This window comes from Marmota monax, unplaced genomic scaffold (genome assembly GCF_021218885.2).
Source record: "Marmota monax isolate L192 unplaced genomic scaffold, Marmota_monax_Labrador192_F-V1.1 WCK01_AAM20220418_F8-fsc00035, whole genome shotgun sequence".
Classification (NCBI taxonomy): domain Eukaryota; kingdom Metazoa; phylum Chordata; class Mammalia; order Rodentia; family Sciuridae; genus Marmota; species Marmota monax.
The window spans coordinates 4,920,374-4,933,951 of record NW_026691961.1 but is presented as its reverse complement, the minus strand read 5'-3'; the positions used below and the strand labels follow the sequence as shown (position 1 = coordinate 4,933,951).

Below are 13,578 nucleotides of genomic sequence, written 5' to 3'. Positions count from 1 at the left end.
TTGAGAGTGTTCTGTGAAACTCAGAAAGTCACGGGTCTTGTACTTTCTCTCATATGTGGAAATTCGAAAGGAAAAAGGAAAAGAATGGTTGGGGGGAATCTCGTGAAAATTGAAGGGAGACCAGCAGAGCAGAGGGGAGGGACCAGGGGGCGGGGAAATACGGAGGAGCCATATTGACCAAAGTGTACGTCGCATTGTGTGCCGGTAGAGTGTGTGACAGTGACTCCCACTGTTGTGTGTGGTTGTGATGCACCAGTAGAACACTGGAGGGTTTTAAATATAAAAGGGGAAAGATGCTACAACCCAGAAGAAAAGGGTTGAGAAGATGTCCCGAGTGTTGGGACCACTCAGGAGTCACGGGGCATTGGGCGGGGAGCAGTGCTTCTGGGGGAACGCACACCCTTATTGCACTGGGACCCTGTGTGCACTGCTGCGTTGAATTTCTTTAACAATAAAAGACGTAACGTGTCGCTACCACAGTTTTAAACATTTTTAAACCTTTTTTTTTTTTTTTTTTTAAACTCAGAAACCAGATCACATAGTTGGCCAAGCTGCTCGGCAGGGTCGCGAGGGTCTCCCTCCACCTGGGGCTTCCTCCTGGAGTTTTCTCCCCTCTCCTTGTGGGCCGCCCCACCCCCCGCCCCGAAGCAGGACTCCCATTTCTGGATTCTTCTCCTGGTGCAGATTTGCGGCAGGAGCTGGCTGTGCAGCAGAAGCAGGAGAAGCCCAGGACGCCCATGCCCAGCTCGGCCGAAGCTGAGAGGACGGACACAGCCGTGCAGGCCACGGGCTCCGTGCCGTCCACGCCCGTAGCACATCGAGGACCCAGCTCCGGCCTAAACACACCAGGGACGTTCAAACGTGGTGAGGCAACGGGGGATCCGCAGGGTGGTGGTTTCACGCAGCTTGGCCCACTGAGAACCTGGGTGGGTCCTGGGTGAGGGGACTTGGGCCGGGCTGGACGGCAGGGGCAGTCTGGGGCACTCGGCACGCCAGGGCACTGTGGTGAATGAGGGGAGTGTCCAGGATGTGAGGCAGTAGGGAGCGGCGGGGTCCGTGGTGAAGGACAGAAACCCTATCTAGAGGGGCACCCACTGCTCACTCCTGCCACAGGAAGTGGGCTCTGTCCCGCAGATGTGGCCATTCTTCACCAGAGACCTTTTCAAATATGAAATCCCCCAGTTGAATGACCAGTAAAGAAGTGTGAAAAGCATCGTGGACACAAAGCCTTGTGGGCTGGGCCTGTGACCCCAGAAGCTTGGGAAGCTGAGGCAAGAGAATCGGGCTTGAGGCTGGCGGGGGCCACTCAGTGAGGCCCCCAGCTCGAAAGTCAAAGCCTCGTGGGACCAGCAGCTCCTCCATCCCAAGGGGACCCAGGAAACTGTGCTGAGCGGCAGAACCAGAGAGGTTTGAATTCTGCCCTGTGCTGAGTGCTCAGCTGGGACACCCTGATCAGGCCACAGACAGCCAGGACCAAAGGACAGGTCTGCTGGCCACCGAGCTTGAAGGGCTCTGCGTGTGGCCTCACGGTACTCGCCTCAAGCCCTTGATGTCAGAGCTATCCCCATCTGGAGACAGTGTAGACCGAGGCCCTGCGTCCCAGAGCTGCCCGGCATCCCTCGGAAGTCAATGGCAGAGTTGGGGTGGGAACCCAGGCAGGCTGGCTCCAGGGCCCATAACTTGTCCCCTGGCGACGAAGAGGTGGGGAGGGTCCTAGAGTCCTGCCTGGAGCACCTTTCCTCTCTTCCAGGAGTCCTGAGCAGGACTCCTGGGGATGAGTTGAAGGCTCCTCCACGGGCACCTCAGGTTTGGCTGGTCTGGGTGACTTTGCCTTTCTGACCAGCACCCAAGAGCAGCTGGTCCACGGAGCCACTTTGGGGAGGGGTCTCTGCCGAGCAGAGTGCTTTGTGCTCCGACTCGCTTCCTGTGTAAATGTCACATTTACACAGCTAATGTGAGAGCTAGCTGCCTGGAACAGGTGTCGGGGCTGCCTGTGTGGACTCCTAGGGTTTCAAGAGGACTTCGACAAAATGAACGTGTGAACATAGGTGCTCGGTGGGGTCTTCACAAGGAGGAGAGTCAGTCGTCAGCAGGTCTCGGCACATCACTCAGCTACCTCCTGGTCAGAGAGAAGGCAGCCGCTTCCCTCCCGCCCCCACTGCCTCAGACCTGGACGTGTCAGAACACGGGTGAAGGCTGGTGTGTGACACGCGCTTCTCTTTGCACACCCAGGTCTGAAGGCTGGTGTGTGACACGCACTTCTCTTTGCCCACCCAGGTCTGGACAACTCCAACAGTGGGACCCCCCTCACACCTGCAGCCCGGATTTCAGCCCTCAACATCGTGGGGGACCTGCTTCGGAAAGTAGGGGTAAGGCCCTGCACACACCAGGCCCTCTCCCCTGTGGCTGGTCCATCCCTGAGCAGGTCGGCTTCTCCTGTGGCAGTTGCCAGAGCCCCGAGCCCCGAGCCGGCCTTCCCTCTCACCTCGCCCAGGGTGTATCTTTATTTTCCTTGAACCATTTTCCCCTTCAATTCAGGCTGATTTTTTTTTTTTTTTCTTACAATGAAAAAACTGAGGGCCATTTGTAAATGGCTTTCTCTCCTTGGTTTCTCAGGGAGTTTAATGGACCTCTTAAGAACTTGTCCTTCCAGGTTTTACATTCATTACAGGGAGGGATTCTATTGTGCTTAAGCCATAGCACAGGGAATCTTGGTAGTTGTTTCTTTCATTTCTTTTTAGAATATTTTCTTAGTTGTAGCTGGACACACAGTATCTTTACTTTTATGTGGTGCTGAGGATCGAACCCAGGGCCTCAGGCATGGGAGGCAAGTGCTCTACCCCTGAGCCGCAGCTGCAGCCCTGTTCCCGAGAGGCCTTGTGACTTCAGTCCTGCCGGCTAGTCACTGAGCAGCACGTGTGTGTGTGTTGGTGGCTACAGCTCCACAGAAGGTGGCCACTCCTTCCTTTGGCCGTGGCTTTGGCCTCTCTTTCTGTTGCATTAGCAGGTCTCTGAATATTTAGCCCAGTTAGAATACAAAGAGGCCCAGGGAGCTCTCTCTGCCCTTCGGTTTCCTCAGGGTCTCTCCACTGCAAGTTCAAGTCCCTGTGGAACCCTCCTGCCACTCTGTGCAGGCTCCATGAGGTCAACAGAAGAGTGTCCAGCTGGAAGCTGAGTTCATGTTTCCTGTGGGCGGAGTTGGACAATAAAGCAGTTAGCGATTCTCCAGGAAGCTCCTGGGTATCTGGGGCAAGAGGTTCTAAGTCTTAGAGCTACTTGGGTTCCTCTGGCCCACCCCTGGGAATTCCAGCGCAGCACCGTTCAGGAACCACCGTTTCATCCTCTCTGTGGGTGAGAGGCGTGTTCCTGCCCTGAGAGATGAAAGTTCACTTCTCTCCAGGCACTGGAGTCCAAACTCGCCTCCTGCCGGAACTTTGTGTATGACCAGTCCCCAAACCGGACAGGCGGCCCTGCCTCAGGGCGGGGGAGCAAGAACAGAGACGGCGGGGACAGACGGACCAGCAGCAGCGGCGGACCTCTGAGTGATAAAGGGTCAGTAGCTTTTGCTGTGCTCTAGGTAGGGTGGGCCTCCGTGTGCTCCGGGTGGGAGACGCTAACCCCACCCATTGCCCCCTCTTCTAAGTTGTAGGATCATTTCAGTGAACCTTGCCCTCCTTTTCCTTGAGACAGAACGAGGTGACCTCTGGTTTGAGAAATGGCCACAAAGAGGGCCATTGCTATAATTTGATTCTGCAGCCCCAGCGTGGGGTCACGCCCTGGGAATGTCCTATGAGGATCCCTTGTCCTGTGAGCTTGCTCTGCTTCTCTCAGAGGATTTTCTTACTTCTAAGCCCGGAGCACCTTCAGGAATCTGAAGGCACTGACTGCGCTCTGGCCAGGCTAGAGTCCTAGAGAGAGGCCCAGTCTGACCTCCAGCAGCCTCACAGATTTTCCTGCCTGAAGAAAACCAGGGCCACCTCCAGACACAGGAGTTCCCCAGGAGGAACCACCGTCCTCCTGGATGTAAATCTGGTCCTCCCCATATGAACCTGGCAGGTGGCAGGCACCTGGCAGGAAGCTCAGTGGGTTTCTGTGGCATGCACTTAGACGTCTAGAAGCAGATTTGTTTTTCGGCGGCGGAGGGGGGCGCTGGCAGGGGCAGTGGGTACTGGGCATTGAACTCAGGGGCACTTGACCACTGAGCCACACTCCCAGCCCTATTTTGTATTTAGAGACAGGGTCTCATTGAGTTGCTTAGTGCCGCACCGTTGCTGAGGCTGGCTTTGAACTCACAATCCTCTTGCCTCAGCCTCCTGAGCCACTGGGATGACAGGCGTGCACCACTGCGCCCTGCACAGATTTGTTTTACAATTTAATTTTTACTTCTGCACATTTTAAATTTGGGGGCTGGAGTTTTAGCTTATGGGATGCAAGCCCTGGGTTCAGGTCCCAGTGCCCCCCCCCCCCCCCAACGCACACACACTTTAATCGACAGGTGAGAAGCGGGTGTTTTCAGGCGTCTTCTGAGAGAGGGCTTGAGGACACGAGAGCCAGGTGGCCAGTGTCTGTTCTTCATCACGGGGGGGGGGGGGGGGGGGGGGGGGGCATCGAGACCCCGTGAGACGTGCTCCCTCTCTTGACATTCTTAGGTTCTTCTAGGCCCCTGTTAGCCGCCGTGTCACCTCTGTCCTGTCATCTGACTCTGGCTTGCTCTGTCTGAAGGTTGGGAAAACGCCTGGACCTCGGGAAGCCGCCCTCACGGTCCTCCTCGCCGCCGCCGCCCGCCCCGGGGGTGGTCAAGCTGTTGTTCTAGGAGCCCAGAGCTGGAGCCCGCCGGAGGGTGCGTCGCCACATCCCCTGCCCAATAGGCTTTTGGTGTTAGTTTGAGAAATGGGAGCCAGCAGTCACCGTGGTTTGCTGGTGCTGCATGGCCCAAACCAAGGACCAAGGCTGTCACCTGGGGCCCTGGTGTCATCCCCATGAAATGATGTCTCTGTCCCTAGCGTCATTGTCAGTGTGCACATCCCAGAGGCAGGGACAAAGTGGGCCCCTGAGAAGTGTGAGACTGTGGGTGATGAGGCGCCCCCATGTCAGTGCCCGAGTCCCCGTGGCCCTGAGCGGTGCTTCTTGTGTTTGGGTTCCCCCACGGGGGCGCTGCGCTCCCCTGGGCTCGCCTCCCCGGTCCTGTCCCCTGGAGCTGTCTTCACGGACAGACCCTCCCGGGCCTCACAGTGCCCTGAAATCAGCCCTGAGCCTGCGTCCAGGAGTGGAGAACGGAGGACACATGTGCCTTTTCAAACCGTGCCCCGGGCCTCTGGGGCAGTCGCCTGCCTCTCACTGAGGTTAGACGACTTTCAGAGTCATTCTCAGGTGGGTCAGGGTCAGTGGGAAGTCTGTCCTCTGGTAAATGCTCATCCTGGTCTTCCTGAGTCCTCTGCCCTCGTGTGGACATCTGCATGGAGACCTCGGGGTGGAGTGGCTGCAGTGACACAGCCCTGAGAACAGGACTTGGAAACATGAGGTCATCGTAAGATAGCCAGGGTGGCCTTCAAATGAGAGAGGAGCTCGAGGTCGCAGTGCGCCTGTGGTGGGAGGAGACCCGCCGTGGGATCCCGGGTCGAGGCGAGTCTGCTCTGCTGGCCGCGATGCACGCCCGCCTTCGGACATGGGTGGAAGGCACACCCAGCCACGCGAACTGCGCCTAGCCTGGTGGCCCGCTTTCCTGCCCAGCCGAATAACCTTGGGATGAAGACGGCTTCTCGAGTGCTGCCCGAGTTCAGGGGATTCAGCCTCCGTGCTGGATTTTGTCCCCGAAAGCATCCTAACCTGTGTCGGTAAAAGATGGACTTTGATTTTTTAAAAGAACAATAAAATCAAGAGGGACCCATGTGCAGCTGGTTCGTGCCTCGTGGTATCTGCCTCCACGTTGGCTTGTGAGCTTGTGGAAACTTTTTTTTTTTTTAACCAAGTCACAAAATATGGAAAAAAAAAAGCTGCTTTTTAAAAATTTCCCTGCAGGTCAGCCTGGGGCGACGCCTGGGCTGGGCGTCGCCTGGGCCCCCTTCAGGGGTATTAGGACCCGGTGTGCTGCTGAGGTTCCGGGTTCCTGTCCTCACCTCTCCCCCCTCTGTGTCGGTCTGTGGTATCGTCGGTGTGAGAGAAGTTTTGCAAGACGTGCCTGAAGCACTGGAAGAAGGGAAGGGCCCTGGGCTTTGTAGGACCAACCTGCCAAGAAGGTCTTGATGCTTTTAAGGGTTTAAAAAAAAAAAAAAGCTGTGCGTCAGAACCCGGAGCCACAAAGGCTAAGATATTTACTGAGACGGTCAACTACTCCCCTGATGGGCAGAGGACAGTCTTATAGTCAACTTTAAAAACATCAAAGAAATCCTGTATTTGCCATATTATGGCTGAACATCCCCTATTCAAGATGCTTGGGACCAGAAGTGTTTTGGATGTTGGTCTTTAAAAAAATTGGGATACTTGCAGATAGAAATGAGGTATGTTGGGGATGGATCCAAGTCTACCAAAAAAACCCCAAACACCATATTTCGCATAGGCCTTCCACACACAGCCTGAAGGTGGTGCACCCATGCACCCGCGTTGTGCCTGGGACCTCACCTGGGGTCACGCTTGGAGCTTCTACTTCTGTTGTCATGCTGGTGCTAAAAAGGATTTGGGGGTTTGGATCAAGGATGCACAACCAGTAGGTTCTCGTGGGTTCTGATCAGTGAGGATAGTCTCCCTGGTCCTGGTTCAGGGCAGGGGCAGAGCCCTCCTGGATCCCGGGCCACCTCCCTCCTCAGACGGCCTCACGCTGCATCTCGCTGCCTCTTGCCAGCCATGGGACCTGGGGCCACCGGTCTCTCCTCCCTAGGCCTCAGTGTCCCCATTTTTGGGGGAGTTACCACCCTGTTGGGTCACTGTGAGGATTGAGTGAGGCTGCCCCCTGCCCCTGCCCCATTTCTTTGCTCTGTAAAAAACCAAACAGATGCTCAACAGAAAAGCCGACCCCGTGCTCGTGATTTATAACCTTTTATTGGTGACAGTGGCAGTACAGTCAAGGTACAGTATTGGCTTCACGTGGCTATGGAAGGCACTGGGCTTGTGGTGAACTGTGTGTGTCAAGTGTGGCCGCCAGGAGAGGGGGAGAATTCTCAAACAAGGCTGGACTCCGGAAGGTGGAGGGGTCCGCAGGTTGGGGTCGAGCTGGGAGCAGACAGGGTCTGGGGCAGGGGCGCCCGGGATGGCAGCTTTCTCCCCATTTCATGTGAACAAAGGCGCTGGTGACTGGTCACTATGGCTTTTCTTAAAACTCGACACTTGCCCGGTCCAGCGATGTGGGGGCCGTTCCTGTGTCTCGTCTGGGGATTTTCTCCTGGGGTCCTAAAAGCCGAATCCACACCCCGATGGCAGGGGGAGCTTTCTTTCCTGGTTGGTGTGGGGTGTCGGTGAGTCTGACGCTGGGAAGGGCTCAGAGTCTGCTGGTCGGTGGTAAGTCTGGCGATCCCCCTGCGGCCCTCGTGCAGAACTCTGAGTTTATTCACTGGCCTTGGTTCCGTTGAAGTCTGCATCACGGGCGTCCAGCTCCTCCTCAGATCCGTCTGCGTTTTCTATGACCCTGCGGCCTCCAGACCTCCTGGCAGGAACAAACGAGGTCTCGTTTCCCCGCCTGTGGATTTTAATAAGAAACGTTTCTCTGTGGTAAAGCAATCCTCTCGAGGTCGGAAGAGGTGTTCATCAGGGGCAGAGACCAAGCACTGGGCCTGGACACAATGAGACCCCTCCGCCAGGCTCAGGGCAGCAGCTGAGTCTGGGGTCTGCTCAGTTACCATTCGAAGCTGAGAGGGGGTCAGGAGATTCTTTTCAAAGAGAGATGATCTGCTTTAAAGCCATCGAGCCTGGTCATTCGATGACCCCAGGGCTCTGGTCTGCTGTGGTCTTGAACTTGGATAGGAGGAGAGGGGTAAAAGGCGGGGTGGGTAGTGAGTCCCCTTGTTGTTATCCAGGCCCAGGAGGGCAGCTGGGAAGGAGGGGACCATGCTGAGTCCTCCTCCGCCTGCCACCCTTTGTACTTCCGAAAGAAAAATGGGGGTGTCCATTGAAAGGGTTTAGAAGTGGACACCAAGGGCAGTGAGAAGGAAACAAGTCGGGGTGCAGAGGGGCGTCCCCTGGCTGCAGGGCAAGACGGTGCCCTGCTGGATTGGAGACTCCTGGTTGAGTCCCCACACGGGGACGGTGTGTGGGGTGCCTGTTTTGCTCACTGTGGTATATACCATGCAGGGCACAAGAGAGGTGCTCAACGAACACTTGTAGAGAAGCAGTTAGTCCAAGGTGGCCTTGAGCCCCAGTGGGCAGGACCCCTCCTGTCCCCTCTTCCCTGGGCCTGCCGTGCGCCCGAGTCATGCACCCAAGTCATGCTCCAGGCCCACGCTGGTTTCCCGAGGGGGACGTCTGCCACCTGCAGTGAACCGTTGCTGCGTGACGGAAACCTGAGTGTGCAGGCCCAGCCACCTGTCTGACCTGGGTTGCAGAACAGGCCTTACCTCATTTTAGGACCTCTCAGAAAGCAGGCTTTTGACAACCAAAGACCTGCTCAGCGCAGACAGGCTGGACGGAGTGGCCACGGGCTGAGCCCTTACCCATTCTCTAGGCCAGGGGACAACGGACTCAGGTGAGACTTGGGGGCGTGCGTAAACAAGGTTCGAGATCGCTGAGCGGGGGGGTCCCCGAGATGAGCAATCAGAGCCCCGGCCAACTAAAGCCTCCTAGGACAGCTTCAGAGGAAGCTTCTAGACCTCCAGCTACGTTAGAGGATGCACTGTGCACCCTTTCTGAATGTGACCTCTCCGACCCTGGTTCCTCTTCAGCAAGAGAAGGTCCTGAAGACCAGGGTGGAGAGATGGCCATTGGTGGCTCCAGTGCTGCTGCTCTGGGGCCCTCCCTGCTCCGAGCCCCATGGACCAGCCTGGGAAATGGTGTCTGACCTGGCTAGGGGCTCAAGTCCCCTCGTGCCGGGGGAGGGGGGGGGAAGTCTGTGGGCTACAGGAGGAGTCGGAATCCTCCATCTTGGAAGCAGATCCCTGCCCCGGGACTTGGCTTCAAGCCCTAGACGACTCTATCACAGGAAGTAGGGGTCTCCTCATCCTGGAGAACTTAGATTCTGTTCTAAGAGCCTCCCCAGAGCAGGGACCCCACTTCCTGCTAGCAGGTGGTCCTACTCAGAAGCTCTTAAGTATGCGGTAGCCATAGCAAAGCTGAGATTTTCCACAAGAAAAGGTGGACACCAGCTGGGGCCTGTCTGGCCTCTCAGTGGGGCGAGAAGAGGACTTGGGCCCCTACGGTCCAACTTCACAGTGTGGAAAAGTTAAAATCCCAGAGAAGCAGGGGCCTCTGCACACTCGTCAGAAGGGTCCCTGTGCTCCTCGGGTGGGGCGTCCATCCCCAGGGCCTTGAACTCGCGCCTGTGAGGCTTCTATGGCTGGGTCCCACCCCGTGTGCCAGAGGTACAGGTGGCAGCCAGACGAAGCCCTGCCAGGACGTGGCAGCGAGCGCTGTGCCCTTCGCACATGTTTGTGAAAGCTGAATTGTGAGGGACAAGTCCGGGCCATGGTCACCAGGAACTGTGCTTTGTCACTCCTGCTGTGTGACCAATTCAAGCTACTTCCATTCTCCAGGGCCAGACCCGGAGCCTAACATCCTGTTCACTTAGTGGGGTGTGGTCACTGTGCAAGGGTCAGCACCCAGGTAAGAGGAACCCAAGCAACGTGAGCACAGTCTCTCAGGACCCCCTGGGACTCAGATGTGCTGTGTCACTGCCAAAGCACTGCCGGGGAGGAAGGAAAGCCACTCCGGAGGGGAGGTCCACTTGGCCTGAGGCTCTCGGGCTTCATAAAAGATGCTAAGTTACCCGAACTTTCAGATTTTGTAGGAATCCCACAGAAATTGGCCAGGACTTAAAAAAAGGCAGGGGGTGTGTGTGGGGGGGGTGAGACACGGGCAGGAAGGACACAGCAGAACACACAGGGGCTGCAGCCAGAGGCTTGATACCTGGTGGTCACTGCGAGGCTTCCTGTGGGGGGGCCCCTCTGAAAAGAGAGAGAGAGTCCCCAGTGGTTAGCAGGAAGGAGCCGGGTTGAGAGGGTTATGGTCACTAGAGGCACCTGGAGCTCTGCGAGAGGGTGGCACCTCAAGCACTAGCAGTGTTTTAAGTTAGAAAACTTCTGTCCTGCAGAGCTGTATTTGGGGACTGCCAGCGAATCTGTCACTGCACACCTATTCAGGAAAGAAGGGAGCCTTGGCTGGCTTCCCCCTGACTGGCACTTTGTTACCATAGACACCTCCAGGCAGAAGGGAGGCTGTGCAGTTTGGGTCAGAGGTGGCCAGCACTGTGGCAAGTATCAGTGTTGGGTCAGGCTACAGAGGGCTGGTGTGAAGATTCACCTGATGAAACAGATGGCTCTGAAATTCCTTGTTCGCCAAGGAGCTGGTGGGGCTTGCCACCGGCACAAAGGGACCTAGGGCCCCAGTTTGTGTTTACTCCCCCTCCCCCCAGACTGAGCAGAGGTGGCCTGTTGTGTGTGCAAACTGGCCGGTCCTACCCAAGAAGGGTTAGCGCCGGGGGTTCTGCCCAGGCTCAAAGAATCACTGAGCCCCCCAGAAAGGAGCAGAGACAAGCCAGGAGTGGCTGTGTGCCCCTGGCTCAGCCTAGCTTCTCCATGGCATAATCTGGGTGTCGGGGGGGACGTTGTGGGAGCACAGCTCTCCTCCACTGACCCCCTGGACCCTGCTTCCGAGCCCCTGCTATACCCAGAAAGTTGGGTCTAGATTCTGTTCCATCTAACCGAGACCCACAAGCCCTCATCTTGCAGAGACTGGGGCCTCCTTGAAGCCTTGGTGCCCTGACCCAGCCCCTTGGCTCATGTGTGGGTGCTCCCGGAGATGGCAGGGGGCTCCTGGGCCTGCTCTGGACTAGCTGAACTGCAGAGAGAAGGGCGTCCCCTCGCGCTGCTCAAGTCTGCTGCTCATGTGCGTTACTCCTTGTAGCCAAGAGGTGGCCTTCTGGGTGACCACAACTGCTTCGACTTCACTGTGTTTAGCTTTGTGACCTGTTAGGATGGTGATGCTGGTTTAGTTGCAAAGAGGTGAATGTTTAAAATGGCTACTTTCAAACAACATTAATGCAGGTGCAAGAGGCTCAGGTAAATGACAAAGGGGGCCTTTAGGGCTCAGTGACTGGAGGTTTCCTGGGTGCCCAATGCTATCCTGGGGAGGAGCAGATGAAGCTCTGCTCATGGGCCCGCCGGCCCAGGAGATGGACACAAGATGACCGTGGGGCTGGGTCAGGACCAGGGAGGGAGGCATCCTGGCAAAAAGCTGGGCAAAGAGGAGGCAGCCACTGCAAAGTCCCCAAGGCAGTGTGTGAAGATGAGGGTCACCTACTGGCAGAGGTCACGTGGGGTCAGTGGGATCAGACACTGTAAAGGGGGGTGGTGGCTGAGGACGGCTGGGCCCAGGAGGAGGGGTTCCGGCTTCACTTAGCCCGGATCCCTGGGCTGCTGTGTTGGGAAGTCAGGATCAGTGGGAGCGGGAGGTCCCTGGGTGACCACAGCGGGAGCCTGTGATCTAGACGAGGGGGACGGTGGCGAGAACGCTTGAAGGAAGTTGAGGAGCTGTTCCGACAGGGTGGTGTAGGATGTGGGGAGAGGAGAACCACGACCCCGCGGTGAGCAGTCCGAGTGAGGGGTGGGTTCACTGCAGGGGCTGCGTGGGGGAACGGCCCTCAGGACAGCTGAGGGGGAAGTTCAAGGGGGACTGGATACAAAGTTATTAGCTGAAGGTGGAAATTCCCAAGGGACAAGACCAGCTGAGATCACCATGGATGGAAAGAGATGAGAACCAAGATGGCCCCAGGGCCGCCTAGTGGCGGGCGAGTTCTGAGAGGGGGACAGGCAGGGGAGGGTGGGGCCTGGGAAGCCCAAGAGAAAAAGCTCATCACTCCTCTTGCCTTATCTGTCCCATAGGTGGGTGAGGGCCGGAGGCAGCCCTGGCCAGGCCTTGGGAAAGACGCAGGGCCACCAGCACTGTGTCCACAGGGAGTGTCATGGTAAGGGGTGGCAGAAGTGGGACTTGGTTTTCCCCTGCTGCTAACCAGAGGGAAGCTCTGCAGCAGGGCAAGGTGAGACTTCAGGGCACCTGAGCAAATGAGGGTCGAGTTTAAGGAGGCCTGGACCTGGGCGGGGGGCCGGGCAGTTCGGCCCAGAAGTGGAGGAAAGGTGGAGGGAAGGAGCACAGGCACAGGGTGGACAGAGGGGGAAGCTGGTGGTGGTCTCAGGGTCGTTTCTGTTTTTAGTGAAACAGGAAGTAAGGCCATGGGGGGGAGTTGTGTGAGAGGGCAAGCATGGGGGTCAGAGCACGCAGTGGGGACGGGTGCTTTCCTTGGGCCCCTTTGCGCTGCAGCTGTGGAGAAGGCAGAAGGGCGGGTTGTGCGGGGGCCGTGAATGGGTGAAGACCCCAGGGCGACAGCTAAAGCCAGGTGGCCCTGAACCACACGATGTCTGGTGGCCACACCAGGAGGCCTGGGCTGGCTGGCAGGATGGCCCTGAGCCAAGACCTCTGAGTGGAGGTGGCCCTGAGGACCAGCGGTGTGCAGAGGCTCTCAGCTGAGCATGACTGCACCCCAGCGCCCTCGGGAGATAGTTGGTTGCCATGGTGCGGGGAGGAGCCCTGCAGAGAAGGGTCCAGTGCAAAAGGTCAGCGCTGAGACGGAGGATGCAGGTGCGGAGGAGGCCCAGGGAGGAGGCGGTTCCTCTGGCCGTGGACGCAGGCTCTGAAGGAGACGGGCACACTCCCACGGTCGCCTGCTCTGCTCTGGGCCTCAGTGCCTGGCCCTCGTTGGTGTCCTGTGGCCCCCAGGGCCGCTCACCTGAGCTTGCTCTTGAGCGCGGACACCTCGCGGCCCATGGCCTCGTTGCTCTCCGTGGCCTCGTCCAGCTCCCGCTGCAGCTTCCTGCGGTTGGCGTTGACGCGCTGGGACTCCTCCTCCGCCTCCTCCAGCTGCCTCTTGAGCTGCTTGACTCTGGCGTTTCCTTTCTCCGCCTGTCGGGGGGAGGCGCAGGGTCAGGCTGCTGGGGGGGGGGGGGCAGGCAGGGGTCCTGGGCGGGGGCCGGCGCAAGGCTACCTGCTCCTTGTACTGCTCCGCCATCTTGCGCTCGTCCTCCACCTGCAGCAGGACCTCCTTCAGCTTCTTGTCCTTCTGCTTCAGCGACTTGGCCACCGCCTGCTTCTCTCTGCACCGTGGGGAGGGAGCGGACTCAGGCAGTGTCCTGCGTGCAGCGTCACGCCCTCCGCGGGCACTTTGCCCTAGGCCCTGAAGCAGCACCCGCTGACAGGACTGACTGGCCACAGGAGGGAGGGGAGCCAGCGCTCACCTGGAGTCACCTCCCTTGGAGGAGGCGGTGGCCAGGCAGGAGGCCACGTGCGTACGCAACGTGCACTTGTATGAGGGGACCAGGCCAGGGCCGTGACTGGATTAGCAGGTACCTGGGGTGAAGGCTAGAGGGCTGGGGTTCCTTTTGGGGT

The 13,578-nt window shown here is 57.9% G+C and overlaps 2 protein-coding genes across 11 annotated transcripts in view; one reads left to right on the top strand and one right to left on the bottom strand.

Moving 5' to 3' along the window:
* Positions 1 to 13,578, top strand: part of Nde1 (nudE neurodevelopment protein 1) — a 41,719-nt gene that overhangs the window by 22,406 nt on the left and 5,735 nt on the right. For 4 of the 6 annotated variants that reach the window (XM_046438437.1, XM_058577093.1, XM_058577115.1 and 1 more), the window contains 4 exons: positions 685 to 864; positions 2,278 to 2,369; positions 3,401 to 3,552; positions 4,723 to 5,887. In XM_046438437.1, the coding sequence (XP_046294393.1) occupies positions 685 to 864; positions 2,278 to 2,369; positions 3,401 to 3,552; positions 4,723 to 4,813 (515 nt within the window). In that variant the 3' untranslated portion in view covers positions 4,814 to 5,887. Of the gene's footprint in view, positions 1 to 684; positions 865 to 2,277; positions 2,370 to 3,400; positions 3,553 to 4,649; positions 4,675 to 4,722; positions 5,888 to 13,578 lie in introns of those variants that run through there. The other 2 variants (XM_046438380.2, XM_046438640.2) reach the window with 2 other exon arrangements.
* The window catches only part of Myh11 (myosin heavy chain 11), an 88,594-nt gene continuing 82,032 nt past the window's right edge, over positions 7,017 to 13,578 (bottom strand). For 3 of the 5 annotated variants that reach the window (XM_046438014.2, XM_046437946.2, XM_046438109.2), the window contains 3 exons: positions 13,178 to 13,286; positions 12,923 to 13,095; positions 7,017 to 7,669 (listed from right to left, as the gene is read on the bottom strand). In XM_046438014.2, coding sequence (XP_046293970.1) covers positions 7,537 to 7,669; positions 12,923 to 13,095; positions 13,178 to 13,286 — 415 coding nt within the window. In that variant the 3' untranslated portion in view covers positions 7,017 to 7,536. Of the gene's footprint in view, positions 7,670 to 10,047; positions 10,086 to 12,922; positions 13,096 to 13,177; positions 13,287 to 13,578 lie in introns of all 5 variants that reach the window. The other 2 variants (XM_046438191.2, XM_046438267.2) reach the window with 1 other exon arrangement.